This window comes from Asterias amurensis, chromosome 9, assembly GCF_032118995.1.
Source record: "Asterias amurensis chromosome 9, ASM3211899v1".
NCBI classification, from domain to species: Eukaryota; Metazoa; Echinodermata; class Asteroidea; order Forcipulatida; family Asteriidae; genus Asterias; species Asterias amurensis.
In genome coordinates this window covers 5,668,148-5,685,715 of record NC_092656.1, presented here as the reverse complement: position 1 = coordinate 5,685,715, position 17,568 = coordinate 5,668,148, and the positions used below count along the sequence as shown (strand labels likewise).

Sequence of the window (17,568 nt, the reverse complement as noted above, 5' to 3'; positions counted from 1 at the left end):
AACAAATTGCGAAATTCAAATATGAACACAGGCACGAGACAAAACGCAAAATTGCAGTTTGTGGACTGGTGTGTGCTCAGTGCGTGCTTGCTGAAGATTAGATTGATTTGTGTGGTCATATGTTTACTCTGAAGTGCAGGATTTTGCAAATGATAAATTTAGTTAATACTAGACACGTTTGGTAATTGTCAAAGGCCAGTATTCTCACTTGTTGTACCTCAATATTGTGCAAAAATAACAAATCTGTGAACATTTTCAATTGGCTCAGTTGGTCATGAAGTTACAAGAGAATAAAACAAAAAAAAGGGAAAAAACTTGTTGCTTTCAGATGCATAATAAAAAGCTTCAGCCGAAGTCATTTTTTATTTGAGTGAGAAATTACTTTTTTTCTCAATAGCTGCTTTACTCCAGAGGGAGCCGTTTCTCACAATACCATAAACAGCTCTCCATTACTCATTACCAAGTAAGTTTTTATGCTAACACATATTTGAGTCATTACAATAGTGACCTGGGTTCGAGTTTCACAGAGTTAGGACTCGTCTTATCTCGAGTTCGGACGAGTAACTCGTCCTAGCTTAAGATTAATCTTAAGGTCTGCATGCTACAGTGCACGGTTTGGACTCGTCCTAAGTCCTAAAATTAGTCTTAAGTTAGGAAGAGTTTTGTGAAATCGACGGCAGTACCTTTAACAGGGGTTGGTTTTACACGTTTCTTGACAACCACAATGTATTCAAAAGCTTAATCCAACTTGGTAACAAATCTTTAAATACGTAGAGGTCCTTTATTCAACGATAAAATTCACGTCTGAACCAATAACACATTTTGCTAGAAAAAACACGTTTGATAAAAATTTAAAAATAACTAAGTTAATGACTGAGAATATTATATTGTTAATAAAATAATGAAAACGTGCATGTGAAGCATGTGAAGACAAATAAAAACGCCACACCCTATTTGTATACATACAAAACACCATTTACGTTGTCATAAAAAGCTTAGGACAGGTATTTGATATAATTATTTTTCAGAATGGTACAATTTGGTTAGGTTCCATATTGTCTCCAATAATATCATGAATTTAAACAAAACTGATAATACTTATATACTCATACAAGGTACCAGACTAGTCTTTCCCTTTAGCCTCGGTTTGGTTACATTCATTATGACTCAAAGTAGACAAGATGGCTGCTATAATAATATCTATTTATAGGTTTCCCCAAATCTCTGTTGAAAAAGATGCATCACGAGTTAACAGACCTGAGGGGATCCAAAGAACAAATTTTGAAGTTTGGATAATGAAAAGTCCTTCCCGAGTTATCGCTCGGATAATAATTGCACACACAGACTGACGGATTAAAAACACACAAGGAAAGACAATTGGCAACACCATGACCCTTCAGCGTTGCCAAAATGGGCATAAAAAGTCATTGGACACTTTCTGTAAACAGTATTGTCAAAGGCCCACACTTCGTGTACCACAACTTATATATAAAATAACAAACCTGTGAAAATTTAGGCTCAATCGGTCATCGGAGTCGGGAGAAAATAACGGGAAAACCCACCGTTGTTTCCCCACGTTTCGCCGTGTCATGACATGTGTTTAAAATAAATCAGTACTTCTCGCTATCGAGAACTGCTATTGTTTTAATGTTTTCTCAAAAAGTAAAGCATTTCATGGAATAATACTTCAAGATAAGTCTTTCACCATTACCTTCTGTAAACCCTGTAAGTTATTTGTAAATCTGTGAACTTTAAAAAAAAATTATGTCCCGAAAGTGTATAATGGCTTTAAAAAAATATAATTCAGAAAATGAAAATAAAAAGAGTACATATTTTAGTACAGAAAACATAGACTTTGTAAAAGTTGTTTTAAAATCTGAACAGAAACTGAGTGACTCCGCTTTCCAAGCCAAGAAGTAGGCTTAACAAAATAGAGTATTGCAAAATACACAGAAAAGCTGCATTGGTATAATAAATGCTAAAAAATATTTACAAGTTTTAAATCTAATGACCTATACATTTTTATGATGCTAATTTTGTTACCAACTGAAACGCAGTAAGAATTTTAAAAGCAGTGGACTTTTCAGTCGATTATCCAGTACTGCCAGTAATTAGGGTCATCAAACAGTACCCAGGACAGTACTTAAAGGAACACGTTGCCTTGGATCAGACGAGTTGGTCTTTGAAAAGCATTTGTAACCGTTTGTTATGAAATGCATATGGGTGGAAAGATGTTGTAGAAGTAGAATACATGTACAATGATCCACACAAACATGCCTCGAAATTGCGTGGTTTTCCTATTACCTCGTCGACTAACACAGTCAGCCATTTATGGGAGTCAACTTTTTGACTCCCATAAATGGCCGACCGTGTTAGTTCGCAAAGTAAAAAGAAAACCACGCAATTTCGAGGCAATGTTGTGTGGATCATTGTATTCTACTTTTAAAACATCTTTCCACCCATATGCATTTTATAACAAACGGTTACAAATGCTTTTCAAAGACCAACTCGACCGATCCAAGGCAAAGGCACTGGACACTATTGGTAATTACTCAAAATAATTGTAAGCATAAAAACTTGCTTGGTCCCTTTCTACCTTTTTACCAATAGTATCCTGTGCCTTTAAGTACTATCCTGAGTACTATTTGATCACCCTAATAATCGGCAGTATACTCGACTGAAAAGTACTGCACTTTAAAGACAGTGTACACTATTGGTAATTGTCAAAGACCAGTCTTATCACTTGGTGTATCTCAACATATACATAAAATAATACACCTGTGAAAATTTGAGCTCAATCGGTCGTCGAAGTTGCGAGATAATAATGAAAGAAAAAAACACCCTTGTCACATGATTTGTGTGCTTTTAGATGGTTGATTTCGAGACCTCAAATTCTAAACTTGAGGTCTCGAAATCAAATTCGTGGAAAAATACTTCTTTCTCGAAAACTATGTCACTTCAGAGGGAGCAGTTTCTCACAATGTTTTATACCATCAACCTCTCCCCATTACTCATTACCAAGTAAAGTTTTATGCTAATAATTATTTTGAGTAATTACCAATAGTGTCCACTGCCTTTAACATTGATAGATCTTGCTATACTTTTTCCTCTTACTTTAACATTGGTACCTAGCTATTAATATATTACTCTTAAACACAAAGAGACGTTCACTATACTGTGTATATACTGTCACTAAACTTTGAATTGTTTGTTCACCAAAACAAGCAAACATTGTTAACTACTACTTCTTTCCTTTTCTACTTTTTACATCTTTGGTTGGGATAATTTATAAATGTATACAATAAGTGCTTTGGGTACCATTTGTCTTGTAAAACCTCTTTATTATTTTGATTTGTTTCAGCTCATTCAACTGGAACTGGTGTCACAATCATGAGTTAAATTCCTTTTACATGAATCTGCATGTCAGTGGAAATATTTGATATACAAGTTTCAATTGATACTTCATAGCAAAAAGGAGGTAGGACCATTCCAAGTGTTAACTGTTTAAGCTCATTCAACTGTGCCTTGTGTTACAATTTATTTATATGTCATATAGTATATTTATTTTTTCTAAACCTGACTGTTGTAAGGAATATTTGGTAGAAGTAGTCAGTCAATTTTTAAAATATATACATTTTTAAAACTCAATTCAGCCTACTAAAAGAACAAACGAACAACTCTACCTGGCAAGTAGATACACACATGGTGTTACCGCAAAAAATATACATTATTAATTTCATTATTAGGATTTATTATTAGGTGTTCGGGCCAACAGCCCGGAACACCTCTTATTTTTGTTCGTTTTTTTTTGTTTTTATTGATACTTCTTCTTCTTCTTCTCTACGTCCCTTGTCCGCTAACAAAAGCGCCTTTCCCAAATTCGTATGAACTTGAAACTTCACACATAGTTAGCGATTTCTTAGGAGAAGAAACCGTGTGAGTTACGTCATGATGACGTCATCAATTCTTGAGTTATGAATATTCAAAGTTTATTAATTCAAAAAATCATAACTTTTGATCTACATGAGGGATTCTTACAATCGAAACATCATCGGAATCGTCATTGAAAACTCCGTAAACGCCCCACAGACATGACCCCATTTTGATGTTGTCTTCCGGCTCAAAAGAGAGGTTGAACATTTCAAAATTCACGTCTAAAGAACAACGTAAATCCCCATTGGTATGTGCATAAACATTGCACGTAGGCATACATACAACGTGTAGTGTATTAGCGGTGCAGCAGAGCACGCTCCAGTGATCATCCATTCTGCTTATTAGCGGCGATTGTCCGCTAAAAAAATCACACTTCCCAAGCACATATAAAGTTGAAACTTCACACATAGTTAGATATGTATAAGGAGAAGAAACCGTTTGAGTTATGTCACGATGACGTCATCAATTCTTGAGTTATGAATTTTCAAAGTTTATTATTTCAAAAAATCATAACTTTTGATCTACATGATGGGTTGTTACAATCGACACATCATCGGAAAGTTCGTTAAAAACTCCGTAAATGCCTCGCAGACGTGATCCCATTTTGAGCTCGTCTTCTGGTTCAAAATCGAGTTTGAAAGTTCACAATTTCTTGTATAAAGAACTACGAAATTTCCCCATTGGTTGTGCGTAACACTTGTGGCGTACACGTGTAGTGTATTGGGCATAATTTATTTGGTGGCATGCTGCCAAGTTTGTTGTACTCTGTGCCATAGCGTGATATGCATAGAGCTATATAGCTATGCAGAACGTAGCCTTGCTCAAGGCAGTCGAATTATTCACTCCGAAAAAAGACCGCCGCTGTATAAAAACCCACCCGTATTCACTGTGTGTAAAACCCACCCGTATTCACTGTGCGTAACATCGCACGACACGATGCCCCCGTACACTATCCGCATGCGGAGGCCGTCAGGCCGACAGCCTTGTAGGATATGTGTTGAAGCCACTGACCTCATTACTATAATAAGCGAAGAGTTCCCACGGTCAGCTCATTACCATAATGCCCGCGAAAGATGAGACATGTCTACATCATCACACACCACCACCACGGACGCTCAGATAGCATGATAGGCGTGTGTGAGTGTGTGATTGGACGTCAAAATGAATAATTCATTTGCCTCACATCCTGTGTTGTCTGATAGGTCTGACGAACGATATACATATTCATGAGCTGCATACTAGCATATCCTAGAGCCCCCCCCCCCCAATTTCGTCCACTATTTGAATTTTTTCAATACAACACATTAAAACGGGAAGATACAGATCCGACAAGGCTGTCGGCCTGACGGCCTCCGCATGCGGTTAGTGGTGTACGAGTGTTGACTTGTGTGAACAGTATTCGTGCGATGTGACAGTGTGTATACGGGTGGGTCATTCGGTGTGATCGCACACACCATGCACAGGGTATACGGCGGGTGGGTTTACAGCTGCGTCTTTTCGGAGCGAATAATGCGACTGCCTTGAGCAAGGCTATGCAGAACGCTGCGAAAACGATTTCATTCAATCTTCAGCGTCAAATTGTTCAAATGTTACCCTTCTGATGGCTTAGTGGTCAATGTGGAATTGAAGACGGAGTTTCGCTGAGATGGCCACCTACTTCAGTGATTCATGGGACTTTTAATTATGTGAGAAAACAACAGTACAAAATGACGAACATTGGTCATGTTTTGGTTAAACACCGAGAAGAATAGAGACGTTACATCGATCGACCACTCCCCCGGGTGAAGGGCGTTTTGGGCCCACGGAATTCACGTCAGTATTACGAAATCTATTACTTCTTGAACTTAGCATAATCATCAATTGTTTTGATTACTTGTTAAAACAACTATCCAAGTTATTTTGAGTTAAATATTTTGAAGAAAAAAAATCTCTGAAATAACATAAGCCCTTTCAAACTTTCTCTAGTAGGAAAGGACGTTACGTAAACTAATCTATTTCTACCTCCATGCACAGACATGGATGTTACAATACAAAACATTCAAAGAAAACAGAATGGTTAAAGCATAAGGCCCAAGCAATTAGGAGTGGTCTTGCTAAAATAAACTGCCGGATTAAATAAAACTTTAGTACAAACAAATCAATAAAACAATCCAGATTTTCATCTTCTTCTCTTCGTCCCTTGTCCTCGAACAAAAGCACACTTCCCAAACTCGTATGAACTTCAAACTTCGCACATAGTTAGATATGCATTAGGAGTGGAATAATGTGTTAGTTAGGTCATGATGACGTCATCCATTCTTGAGTAATAAAAATTCAAATTATTATTTCAAAAAATCATTATTTATGATCCACGTTTTTTTTTAACTTCTTTTTTAAAATATTATCAATAGAGCGCAAAAAAGCTTCATGAAGAATAGTCTTCGTTCAAGGCGGTTAAACATACATGCCCCTTACAGTCTTTTCTTCAGTCGTCAGTCAATATTTCCTAAGTTCATATTTCCTAAACTACATAAGCTATTTCGACAATCTGTACATCATATGAAAGGGCTTTACGTACTTGACAGAAATGGATATGTTGGTGAACTTTCGTTGACCTTTTGAAATGTGACTGTGAAATGATTTGAAAGGGCGTGGTTTATTGTCTTTTAGGTCGAAATAAACATCCTTTGATGCTTTACCATCACACCATACAAGTCTGGCAAAGGTCTGGTTTAAAACAAATATTATCGATGACGTCACCAAACATACACTTTTACTAGATGACGTAATCATGTAGTTTTGACAGTTTTTGTAATTTGAATCATTTATTACAAATCTTGAGAACAAAGCAAGGTGTAATATTTGTTTTTTAACCCAGGCTTTTACTCCCGGAAACCGAACACCTTGAGTTTGTTCACAAACTCTCAATCTCTAGTTATTATAAATTTTGTTTTCTTCTTTTTTTTTCTGCCAGGATTTCAACAAACAGTACAAGATACAATTTTACCGCAAAAATATAACATTATACGAAAAAAAAAATGTAAACTAAAAAAAAACAAAAAAAAACACAAACATGAGACACCTAGAACTTGCAAACCAATGATGGAATTGAACACAGCACTGGCAAATCAAGCAAGACAATTATAAAACAGACAGGACCAGCCCATTCTAAGATGGCCAGGATTAATCAAAGCGAACTTAACCACTGTGACTTGAAGCCTATCAATCCAATCTTAAAATGGGAATAGGAGAGTAAGAATACTACATACTAATATGAAAAGGTGAAATCAGAATTGTTTCACTTTACGAGAATGTGTCTTTCGTAAAATGGAAACAATCAGATTTCTCCGAGTAGTTTTACAAAACTCACACACAGATTATTGTGGTTTGAAATTTAACACAAAAGAGATAGAGAAAGTCCACCACCCCACACGCTTATAATAAAAATTCACAGTCGATGGATTTTCAAGAGAGTTATTTGGAACTCTATTAATATTTTGGTTCATCTTGGGGTGGATACCCAGACCCACCCGGAGGTGGGGGGTACCCAGACCCACCCGGAGGTGGGGGATACCCAGAGGCACCAGGGGGTGGGTACCCGGGTGAAACTCCTGGGTACGAAGCAGGGTCACCCTGAGGGGGATGCATTGGATCCCATGTAGGTTGATGGGCGGGCATGCTGTAGGTTGGGTATTGAGGGGCGTACATGAGTTTACCGAATGTGTAGTCGTAGCCGCTCTTGCTTGGGATCTCCTGGAGTCCATCCACGGCCAGCTCGTAGCTCGGAGGAGGCGGTTCTGAGTGGGTGAAAAATAAGGATATCAAATAAGGATCAAACACAGCATGGACTCTCCAAAGTTACTTTTGTGTACTATGTACATCTATAGACTGTTCCCCATCAGCAATGATACAAATAGCATTGGTCTTATAGGCTAGGCACAATGATTTCATTGGATACACAATTTGTTCTTTGGATATACGTGATTTGAGGTTAGCTTTCCATAGCTGTGTGAAGATTGATTTGAGGTGATGTAGTGTCAGCTTGCACTTTTGACCTGAGGCATGCAGCGTACCTGTGCATAATATTGTGTACTGGTGCATCATATAGCATTGTTTTATTCATTATTTTAAACTTGTATGTACAACACTTACATGTACATGTGATTTGACTGCAAATTTCCAGGTGAAACAAAACCAAGGTCAAAGTTACATTTGTAAGGATTCCTACATGCAGTCAGGCAGTTAAGGCCCGGTCCCACTGCAGCGATAAGGATTAGTCCCAAAGTAGGAAGAGTTTGGTGAAACGGACGGCAGGGGTTGTGATGTCAAATGCGCTTTGATAGCGATAACGATAATGATCACGACGCAAAGAAAACGCATTCTATTGGTCGAATTGCTCCACGAAGAATACGCACATGTTCATCCAACCAATGGAATGCATTCTCTTTGCGTCGTTATCGTTATCGTTATCGCTATCAAAGCGCATTTGGTATTACAACCCCTGCCGTCCGTTTCACCAAACTCTTCCTACTTTGGGACTAATCCTATCACTTGGGACGAGTTAAATTCCATATCCGAAGATGTTTGGAAGCATTAAACGTATCCTACACATGTATATAGGATTAATTTAGCATAGAAAATCGGCTGCAGGTAACTGAGCCATTGTTTCTCTCCTTCAACCATCTCAGCTCCCTGGGGAGTATACAGCCGGTGCTGGGTGTTACCGCGCTCCAAGCTAAAACATTCACATAAATCATCTCTGCCCTCACAGGTACCTATTTTGAGAAAAGCAATGGTTAAGTGTCTTGCTCAAGGACACAAGTGTCACGACCGAGATTCGAACCCACAACCCCATGCTCTTCTCCACTCGGCCACGACACCAAGCAGTTAAGCTAGACAGGCTCTGCCAAGATATGGGGGTGCAAAGTGAAAAACAAGTTTGTAAGCAATGATGTCGATGCCCCAGGGAACTCTGTCCGCCTGAATCTCTCCTCCACACAGGACATTAACATGGGCTAAATGAAAGTGGTTCAAAAGAGAGCGCTATCAGAAAAAGTTTGTACACAGTTTGCCATAATGGTGGACAAAGTCTCTAGGCGACAGAATTACCTGCCACAATCGGATCAACAAAAAACGTTTGCCTTACCATTGGCCGAGGGTTGTTGTGTGACAACATCATTAGGTTGTGGCGAGTAATACTGATACAAAGGCACTGTTCCTATGGTAACTGGCAGCTTCACAGTAGCATCAAATGGAGTGTCTGAAACATCACCCTCAACCTAAACACACAAATCAAAACAAGTTGGGACTGAATTGTTTTACCTCCATTTGTACAACAACACAGGAGTTAACACAGCCATGACACCATACATAAGGTTTTAAAATATTTCAAAATAGAAAATAATAATGGCTACATGTAGCTACACCAACCTGACTATATCACCAACAACATTGACCTTACCTCTACTTCATACTGAATCGTGATGATGTTGCAACCCTGTGGTCCTGTCGGAGGTATGGCCGGTATCACTAGTGGGCTCCAGGCCATTGTTGCCGTTTCTCCTGGCCCGCATCCAGGCCCCTTTATATGGACCATTGTTTTACTTCTTTTCCGAGTGTGTCCTCCACTTGAGTGAAAAGTCACCCTCTGTTGAGACAAAGCAAATAATGACTCAGAACTTGAAAATTTAAGTGTCGGTTGTTGTAAATCGTAAAGGGGTTTGATACCTTTTGTAGATCAAGTTTTGGGCCGGGACATGTATCCCTACTCACTGTGAATGAAGATGTTTGTAATTAAATTTACCTTTAGAAGTTTCAGCTTCATTAGTTGTCAAGTTTTTGAAAAGAAACAAAAATTAAGATCACAGAGCAACCTTTTCAGGAGTCACGTACATTTGTGTAGAAATCTAGCAATAGCCGTAATTTAGCCGCCATTTTGGTCAAGGCCGTCGAGACAGCTTACCTGAATGAGTTTAGCATTAAGATCAACAATGTTTCTGTTGCTGTTGTTTTCTATATTGCAAGACACAAAGATCGTCTCTCCAGGTACATATGCACCCTTATCAGTAGATGCTTGAGTTAAAATGGGACCAGAGGCACAGCACCAGCAGCAGACAGTCTTTGAATCATTCCCTTGTAGTGGGTACTGAAATAAAACAAAATAAAATAAAATAAAATAATAATAATTAATTTTACGATTTACATGAATACATTTTGTTTTAATTGTCTGAAAACATATCATTAATAAATATCCAGACAGTTTCGATATTCCAACTGGTGGAGAGCGCGTCGTGTGGGGGGGGGGGGGTTACAACTCTTGAGTAGTGTCTTACCAACTAGACCATCGAGATTGCCCAGTAGCTAATAGTCAGTTCGCATCCTTTGTTTTAGCAGCAGGTACCGCAATGTTTTATTAGATGTTAAATTAGCATCGTGGATAAAGAATATTAATTTGGGCTTCACCCCTACACCGATGAGTATTCAGTGCTAACACACATCGGTTCAAGGGCAAGACCAAAATTAATATTCTTCATCCGCGATGCAAATTTAACATCTATTCAAGGATTTGGGTACTTTTTGTAGAACACAAAACACAATGTCCACAGATTTGAAGACAATGATAGTAGAAAGCTTCCCTTAAAATATCACTTACTGAGGTGCCATAGTTTTTAAGAAATGGGTATAACGAGACACAAAAATAATTTTAGTCTCAGTGAGTCGAAAATTATTTTAGCTTGTAAAATGTATTAACCCGAGTTATGGTAAACATGTTTTACATGCTAAAACTGAAACAACATTTTTTTTTGTGATATTGTTTTCCTCATTTATTTTCTCAAAAACTACAGCACCTCAGCAAGTATATTTAGGGAAGCTTTCTACTATCATTATCTTCAAACTGTGTATGTTTAATGTCAATGTGTAGACAATGTGTTTTGTGTGACAAAAAGTACCCGACTGTCGATATCACCAAACTTAGAACTTAGGATGAGTAAAGTTCCCTATCCGAAGACGTAGGACGCACTGAACCCATCCTAAGTTAGGACGGGTTACTCGTCCTAACTTGAAATAGGATAATCCTAGCATCTTGTGAAATTGAAAGCAGACCCTTTAAACAAAGACGATTCACTAACCCTTGCAATCTGTATCAGGTTGAGATCAATGGGCTGCCCTATCACAGAAAACAGCCTCTCGACTGTGTGATCAAACTTCCAGGGGCGGTCGATTTTACACTTGAGCTTGTAACGAATCCAGCCAGAGCAGCCTTCGAACGGGTAGGGTAGGGGGACGTTGGGGATCTGGAAGGTGAAAGGAAAGTGATGCTCGCCAGCTTCCATGCAAACCTTCGACGCTCCTGGGTCTCTCTTATCTGCCAAGTTGGACAAGAAACTTCACTAAATAAGCATGGCCAGTTATTTGTTTATGTTTTAAAGGGACACACCAGCCGAATTGGGCTATTTGGGCTACAAAATAGACTAAGAAATGTATTCAACGGGTTTCCAGGAATGAAGAAGAACAGTCCTTAAAAAATAATCATCAAATTTGGCCGTTTTTGTGCATTTTAAAACAAAAACGAAGGTCGCCTGATTGTTCTAACCAAAAAGTGGTGCAAACAATCATGTGACCTTCCGGGCTAGTTTTACTTCCAGCCGTCTAAAAGTGACTTACCAAACCAAATTTAAATCTTTTTTTTACAAAATTATTAACGAGTAATTGACGAAAAAGATCATGTATTCAAATTATCGCTACAAAATGTAAATAATGGTGAAAAATCTAACGTAAGATTCGCATTCAAAGAGTCCGTATAACGGAAGCTTGTTATATGGCCCCACAGCGTGGAGCAATCGGAACGTAAGCCTCGGGGCATATCACGTACCGCACATGCCGTGTCTCGTGAGGGGCTGGAGGTGTAATCCCGTGCGCTATGAACTCCCAGCTTGCGGGTCTGGCCGTGAGCTTGGGAGGGGTTGGGAGCCAGACATCAGAGTACATGTTTGTCATCGTGGGTTTGTCAGTCGGTACACCTCGTGTCAAATCCATTATTTCTTATGATCGCAACGTTCCAATATTATACTCTGTTTTGTTTCATGGCTCCTAATTTGTTTTTGCTAGGAGTTTTCAGGAAACAATAAAAAAAGATTGATGATGTCAAAATGTAGGAATACCGCATTTTGTTATATTGACAGTGTTATTGTGTGATTAGCTTAAAAAAACCGGCGCCCTGATCGAAAAAAGAACAGGTGAAAAATAATTTTGTATAAAAGGTTGAAAAAAATATGATAAAAAAAATTCCCTCAAAGCATAATTTTGTTAAAAAATAATTTTTTAATTCTGTGAATGAAGTGTTATTTTTGAAATTGTTGAGGTATTATTTGGTTACGTTCCAAGCTACGCAGCTACTCAGCTACGCTTACGTTCCTTCAAGTTACGCTATAATATAAAAAGGTACGTTTTTCAAGCCCGAGTCAAGCTACGCTTACATTCCATATGCAGCTACGTTTACGTTCCAAGATATCTAGCTACGCTTATACCTTCCAAAATATGACGTTCCAAGCTACGCTTACATTCCAAGTTTTGCTTACGTTCCTTCTCAAGTTACGCTATATATACAAAAGGTACACTTTCAATCCTGAGTCATGTTACGCTTACGTTCCATACGCAGCTACGTTTACATTCCAAGATACCCAGCTATGCTTACGTTCCAAGATATGCTTACGTTCCAAAAGATAAGATTACGTTCTAAGCTACACAGCTTCTCAGCTATGCTTACGATCCATACGCAGCTACGTTTATAGTCATGGTGCAAGACGTTTCTCGTTTCCCTTTCACGCACACCGCGGCCAATTCACCGACAGCGCGCGCACCGACTCACCTGATTTATACCACTCACCGCCCCGGAGAAACGTCTTGGTCCATTTGCATGTTTGAGTTATGTGACCTCACATACATATTCAACGTGTGGGTCAACAAAATACTACGCACGCGCACAACTGGAAACAGACAAGCGGGCCAGCCTGGTAACTTGCATGCACTCGTGTTGAGTAAAAGCCTCGCTGCATCATGCTACGGCAGGAACCCGGGGAAATACACACCATGTGCGTTTTGTTGCGCATGCAAAGGCGATCACCTGATCTTTATGTTATTATTAATTAGAGATCAGCGGTTGCGATCGATTGTTAGAGGGAAGAAATTGTCAGTCAATGAAAAAATACTATAACAATATTGCTGACCGCATCGGTAAGACTCGAGGAGTCGAGTGTTTTATTTGCAGATTTATTGCACATTATTTCGAAAATAAAGAAAGATATCCTGCATTTGGGCGAAGAGATCACAATCGTTCGCCAAAGTTGTCCTCCATGAATACCTTGTGAACAATGTCACGTCTAATTGTGGCCAAGTGCGTGGCCAAAGGATGTCTGACATGTACAGTACATGTACCTTCATGTACACATGAACAGTACACAACAGAATGACAACGTGGTAGTGGCTGGGTTTCTTATCTTCGCGAAGACGTGTCAAATTACTCATAGGCTTAGATATTTAATGGTGGTCGACCCCAGGTTGATTTTGACCGAGCTGTGTGAGTATGATACAGGAAGTTTCGTATGTACATTGTGTTAGTTGTTTCTGCATAATAAGTACTTTCAGGCACTGTGACCCTATAATTATTTTTACCTACAAAGTTACCCTTTGGACTAAGACTAAAGATGCCAGAAAATCCCATGTTCGTGTACATCGATCTATTTTTGTTAGCTCTGTTGCTAAACATCCTCGTTCATAACATTTTTAGATTCCATTCCCCTCAATTAATTGCACTTACAAAAATTCTCAAAATCTTCCCAAAAAACGTATTTTAGGGCAAACTAAAATTCACACATCGTTCAGCAACAATCATGTTTACAAAAATTAAATATAGACGAACGTAAATATACAAGCCATACACACCAACTAACATACGAGGAAGCCTGGCTGTTTCTGGTTGCGTTGCACCGAAGACGTACATATACCAGACTGTGGGAAATTATGCTGAGAGTTATGCAGGCCTAGCGCAGCACGGCATGATTGGAATGTGCTCGGAATTTCCCGAGCGATCAGCAAACGGACCAAGACGTTTCTCCGGGGCAGTGAGTGGGGAGTCGGTGTGCGCGCGCTGTCGGTGAACTGGTCGCGGTGTGTGTGAAAGGGAAACGAGAAACGTCTTGCACCAAGACTACTACGTTTACACTCCAAGATACCCAACTATGCTTACGTTCCAAGATATGCTTACGTTCCAAGCTACGCAGCTACTCCATCTCCATACAATCCATATACATCATTTAGGTTTGTTACGCTAAAATCAAAAATTACGCTTTCAATCCCGAGTCAAGCTAGGCTTACGTTTCAAAATACATTCTCACAAGGACGCTTTTGAATCCCTCACGATTCCCTCTCATACGCACTGAAAATATGGGTCCAACTACTTGCGGTCAAATCAATGCCAATTTGAAAAGATTTTAATCCCAAAGCAAACTGGTCATGCAATTTCTTTTTAGTTTTGCTATGCAATCTAATTAACTACAAATGATAGTGTATCAAAACAACATAAATAGTCTTACCTTTTCCAAAGCATATTACTTGTTCCTTGAAGTATATTTCTTTGGCTGAATAGTGTCTTCTATGATCTCCGCTCCCCTCAGACCACCTTGTGTTTGCTTTGCCTTCGATCTTGATTTTAATACCTAAAAACAGTAAAGTGAATGTCAATTTAGTTCAAACACATTAGAGGTCCTACTTTAAAAGCACTGGACACTGTTTACTGGTAGTTACTCAAAAGAGTTGCTAGCGTAAAAACTTACTTGGTAACGGACATTGGAGAGCTGTTGATAGTACATATGTATAATTACATTGTGAGAAACAGCTCCCTCTGAAGAAACGTAGTTTTTTAGAAAGAAGTAATTTATTTCAGTATTTCACGTGTGAGGTCTTGAAATTAAGCATGAAACAACACAGTTTTGTGTGACAAGGGTGTTTTTTTCTTCCATTATTTTATTATCGCATCTTCAACGACCACTGAGGCTCAAATTTTCACAGGTTTGTTATTTTGTGCGTATCTTGAGATACACCAAGTGAGAAGACTTGCTATTGACAATTACCAAAGGTGTCTTTCAAGGATCATTACATAATAAATGTTTGCTGACAAAACAGTAGCTTGCAGTGTAAGCACTTTTTGTAATCCACCATACATAAACTTATAAACCTGTAGCGTTTGAGATTGATCTACCATCTGGGTCACATGTATATAGTAAAAAAACGATTAAAAATTTGGCATGACATCGCTTATTAAAGGAGCGTTACAGAATTGGTAAGAAACAAAAATCGTGAAGATCAGATCACAGATTTACATAAAACTTACACGGTCTAATGATGATGATAGTAGAAACATCCCTTGAAATATTTCTGTCTGAAATGTCATATTTGATGATAAATAAATTTTGAGTTTATCGCTCAGTGAGCGTTTTATTCTTTTCTGCTTTGGCAGCGTTGCAATGCAAAATTTGTAATTGGTTATTCACTATTCTCTTGTGACCCAGATGGCTGATCGATCTCAAACTTCTACAGGTTTGTCAGTTGATGTATATGGTGGATTACATAATGTGCTTATTATACTGCCAGCAACTTTTTTGCTAGCAAAACTAATTCTATAATGTTCCTTTAATCGATGTCATGCTTGGTAGGTAACTGGTTACATTTTGGAGGGAGTTCGCTTGCTTAGCGTCACTTTGTCACAGCTTCTTGACTAAGTCAAACCGTTTTGCCCGCCACCTTCCCCTTTAACTCCACCTGGTACAGGGCAGTTTTGTGCAGAAAATGACAGTAAAATATTAAAGGTCTTAAAATTTCATTTGTAGGTTTAATTGGATCACGTAATTTCTAGTGGTAATGGCCAAGGTCATGTAAATTTTTCTTACGATAGTGCCATCCGTGTTTCGGTAGGGCTATCTTACCTGTCCCCCTCGTTCTCCGACTTGGGGAATTTCCGATGGGTTACTAGGACTAGGATACACTTATCTATTTTTATCGGGTATAATTAATGGGTAAGTTAGATTTAGTGTGCCTGGCGGTTTCGTCGGGGCTATTCTTCACCCTCGTTTTTCCAACTTGGGGAAAAGCATTTTGGGTAGGACTTTATTTGGGTCATTGGACCCCCCACAGTGTTCATGTGTGAATACACCTGTGGGTGGTTGTCCTCGGTGTTTATGTTGGTGTGGTCACTTTGGTAAGGGCGTGGTAATCCTGGTTATTTGGTATGGGAAGTCCTGGGTGTGGCCTCATTGGTATGAGGGCGTGGTAGTCCTTTGTGTGGTTACTTTTTATGCGAAGTAATTGTTGTGGCCAGTTTGGTAAGGGCGTGGTAGTCCTTGGTGTGGCCGCTAGTGTTGCATGGATGGTTGTCCATTGATTGTAGGTACATGTTGCTTTGTTCGTAGGTATATATAAGTCGGTTTGCCCTATGTTCCGTATCCCGCTCTTTGCTAATTTTACAAATTGTTGTTCTGCATAGTGTTACTATTTGCATTTAATGGCAGGTATTATTATTAACTGACTGAAATAAATTGCAGTGTCAAGCTGTGGCATAAATCACATATCTGGCTAATATTACAATTTTGTGTTGTCTGAGTGTAATTGAAAAATACTATATGTAGATGTTGCTAAGTTGAGGTGAACTCCTCTGGTGATTCGTGCAGTTCATAATCATCTAGACATTTAAAAACCAATGTTTGTATACTAGAGATTGGCTGTTGCCACCTTGCTGTTATCCCCCTGTGGGAGTCTGCCGAGTTCCCTAGATGTGAAGATCATCTAAGTTATGTGCAAATCTGTGAATGTCATTTATCAGTCTTACCAATGAATTTTGCAGACACCTCGGAATGTATTCACTCACCTCTGATATCTTGCTTTTGTGCTCCAAGAACGATTCTTATAAAACCACGAACGTAGTCTCCTGACCTGAAGATGGATACATCTCCATCAAAAATCACTTCAAAGTTTTGTAGTTTAGCCATGGTGTGCTGTATCTGGTTTCAACACACACTCGACTGCTGCAGTAAAACAAGTAATGTTATGGCTTGTTAGGCTTAGTTAAAATCTTTATGCTGGTACAGTATTGTAGCATCATACGTTATCGACCCTCATATGTTTTCGGTCCCCAACTTTGATTCCCGTTAACCGCGAGATTGTGCAAGCTGCACCGGTGACAGAAGCTATGCAGTTTACTCACAGTCTGTATTTTCATCAGGCTTAATTAATCATGCTGAAAAATTCTCAGCATGATTAGGCCTGATGAAAATACAGACCGTGAGTAAACTGCATAGCTTCTGTCACCGGTGCAGCTTGCACAATTATTTCGCGGTGAACGGGAATCAAAGTTGGGGACCGAAAACATATGAGGGTCGATAACGTATGACGTTACGAAAATTATGATAAATACTCATGATACTCACCAAAGCCTCCACCGCACTGTGCTGCTGCATGGAATTTTGTCAACAGTGAGTGCACACAACGTAACGTCACCACGTAACACACCCGGCCGGCGGCCATGAAAAAGCGCCCTCCGTTGACTTTTTACGTTGCCTACTACTACATTGTGATGCAGATCATCACTAGTCTCTGTTCAAAACT

The 17,568-nt window shown here is 39.0% G+C and overlaps 1 protein-coding gene across 2 annotated transcripts; it reads right to left on the bottom strand.

Annotated features, from left to right (window-relative positions):
- Nucleotides 1-406: 406 nt before the first annotated feature.
- Nucleotides 407-17,483, bottom strand: LOC139942009 (arrestin domain-containing protein 3-like). 2 transcript variants are annotated; one of them, XM_071938668.1, is made up of 8 exons: nt 17,391-17,483; nt 16,832-16,988; nt 14,505-14,627; nt 11,043-11,278; nt 9,875-10,057; nt 9,374-9,559; nt 9,059-9,191; nt 407-7,709 (listed from the first exon to the last, which is right to left on the bottom strand). In XM_071938668.1, the coding sequence occupies exons 2-8, from the start codon at nt 16,950-16,952 to the stop codon at nt 7,402-7,404; spliced, it is 1,290 nt and encodes a 429-aa protein (XP_071794769.1). In that variant the 5' UTR covers nt 16,953-16,988; nt 17,391-17,483; the 3' UTR covers nt 407-7,401. The 2 variants fall into 2 exon arrangements, with proteins under 2 accessions (XP_071794769.1, XP_071794770.1); XM_071938669.1 differs by having other exon boundaries at nt 16,832-16,985; nt 17,391-17,419.
- Between the last annotated feature and the right edge of the window lie 85 nt (nt 17,484-17,568).

Bases quoted from the DNA above. Each gene is read 5' to 3' on its own strand.
- LOC139942009 (XM_071938668.1), bottom strand. From the start codon at position 16,952: ATGGCTAAACTACAAAACTTTGAAGTGATTTTTGATGGAGATGTATCC. The intron at 11,279-14,504 runs GTAAGACTATTT...CCAACTTGGCAG, and splicing joins AGTAATATGCTTTGGAAAAG to ATAAGAGAGACCCAGGAGCG. The intron at 9,560-9,874 runs GTAAGCTGTCTC...TTGTCTCAACAG, and splicing joins TTAATGCTAAACTCATTCAG to AGGGTGACTTTTCACTCAAG.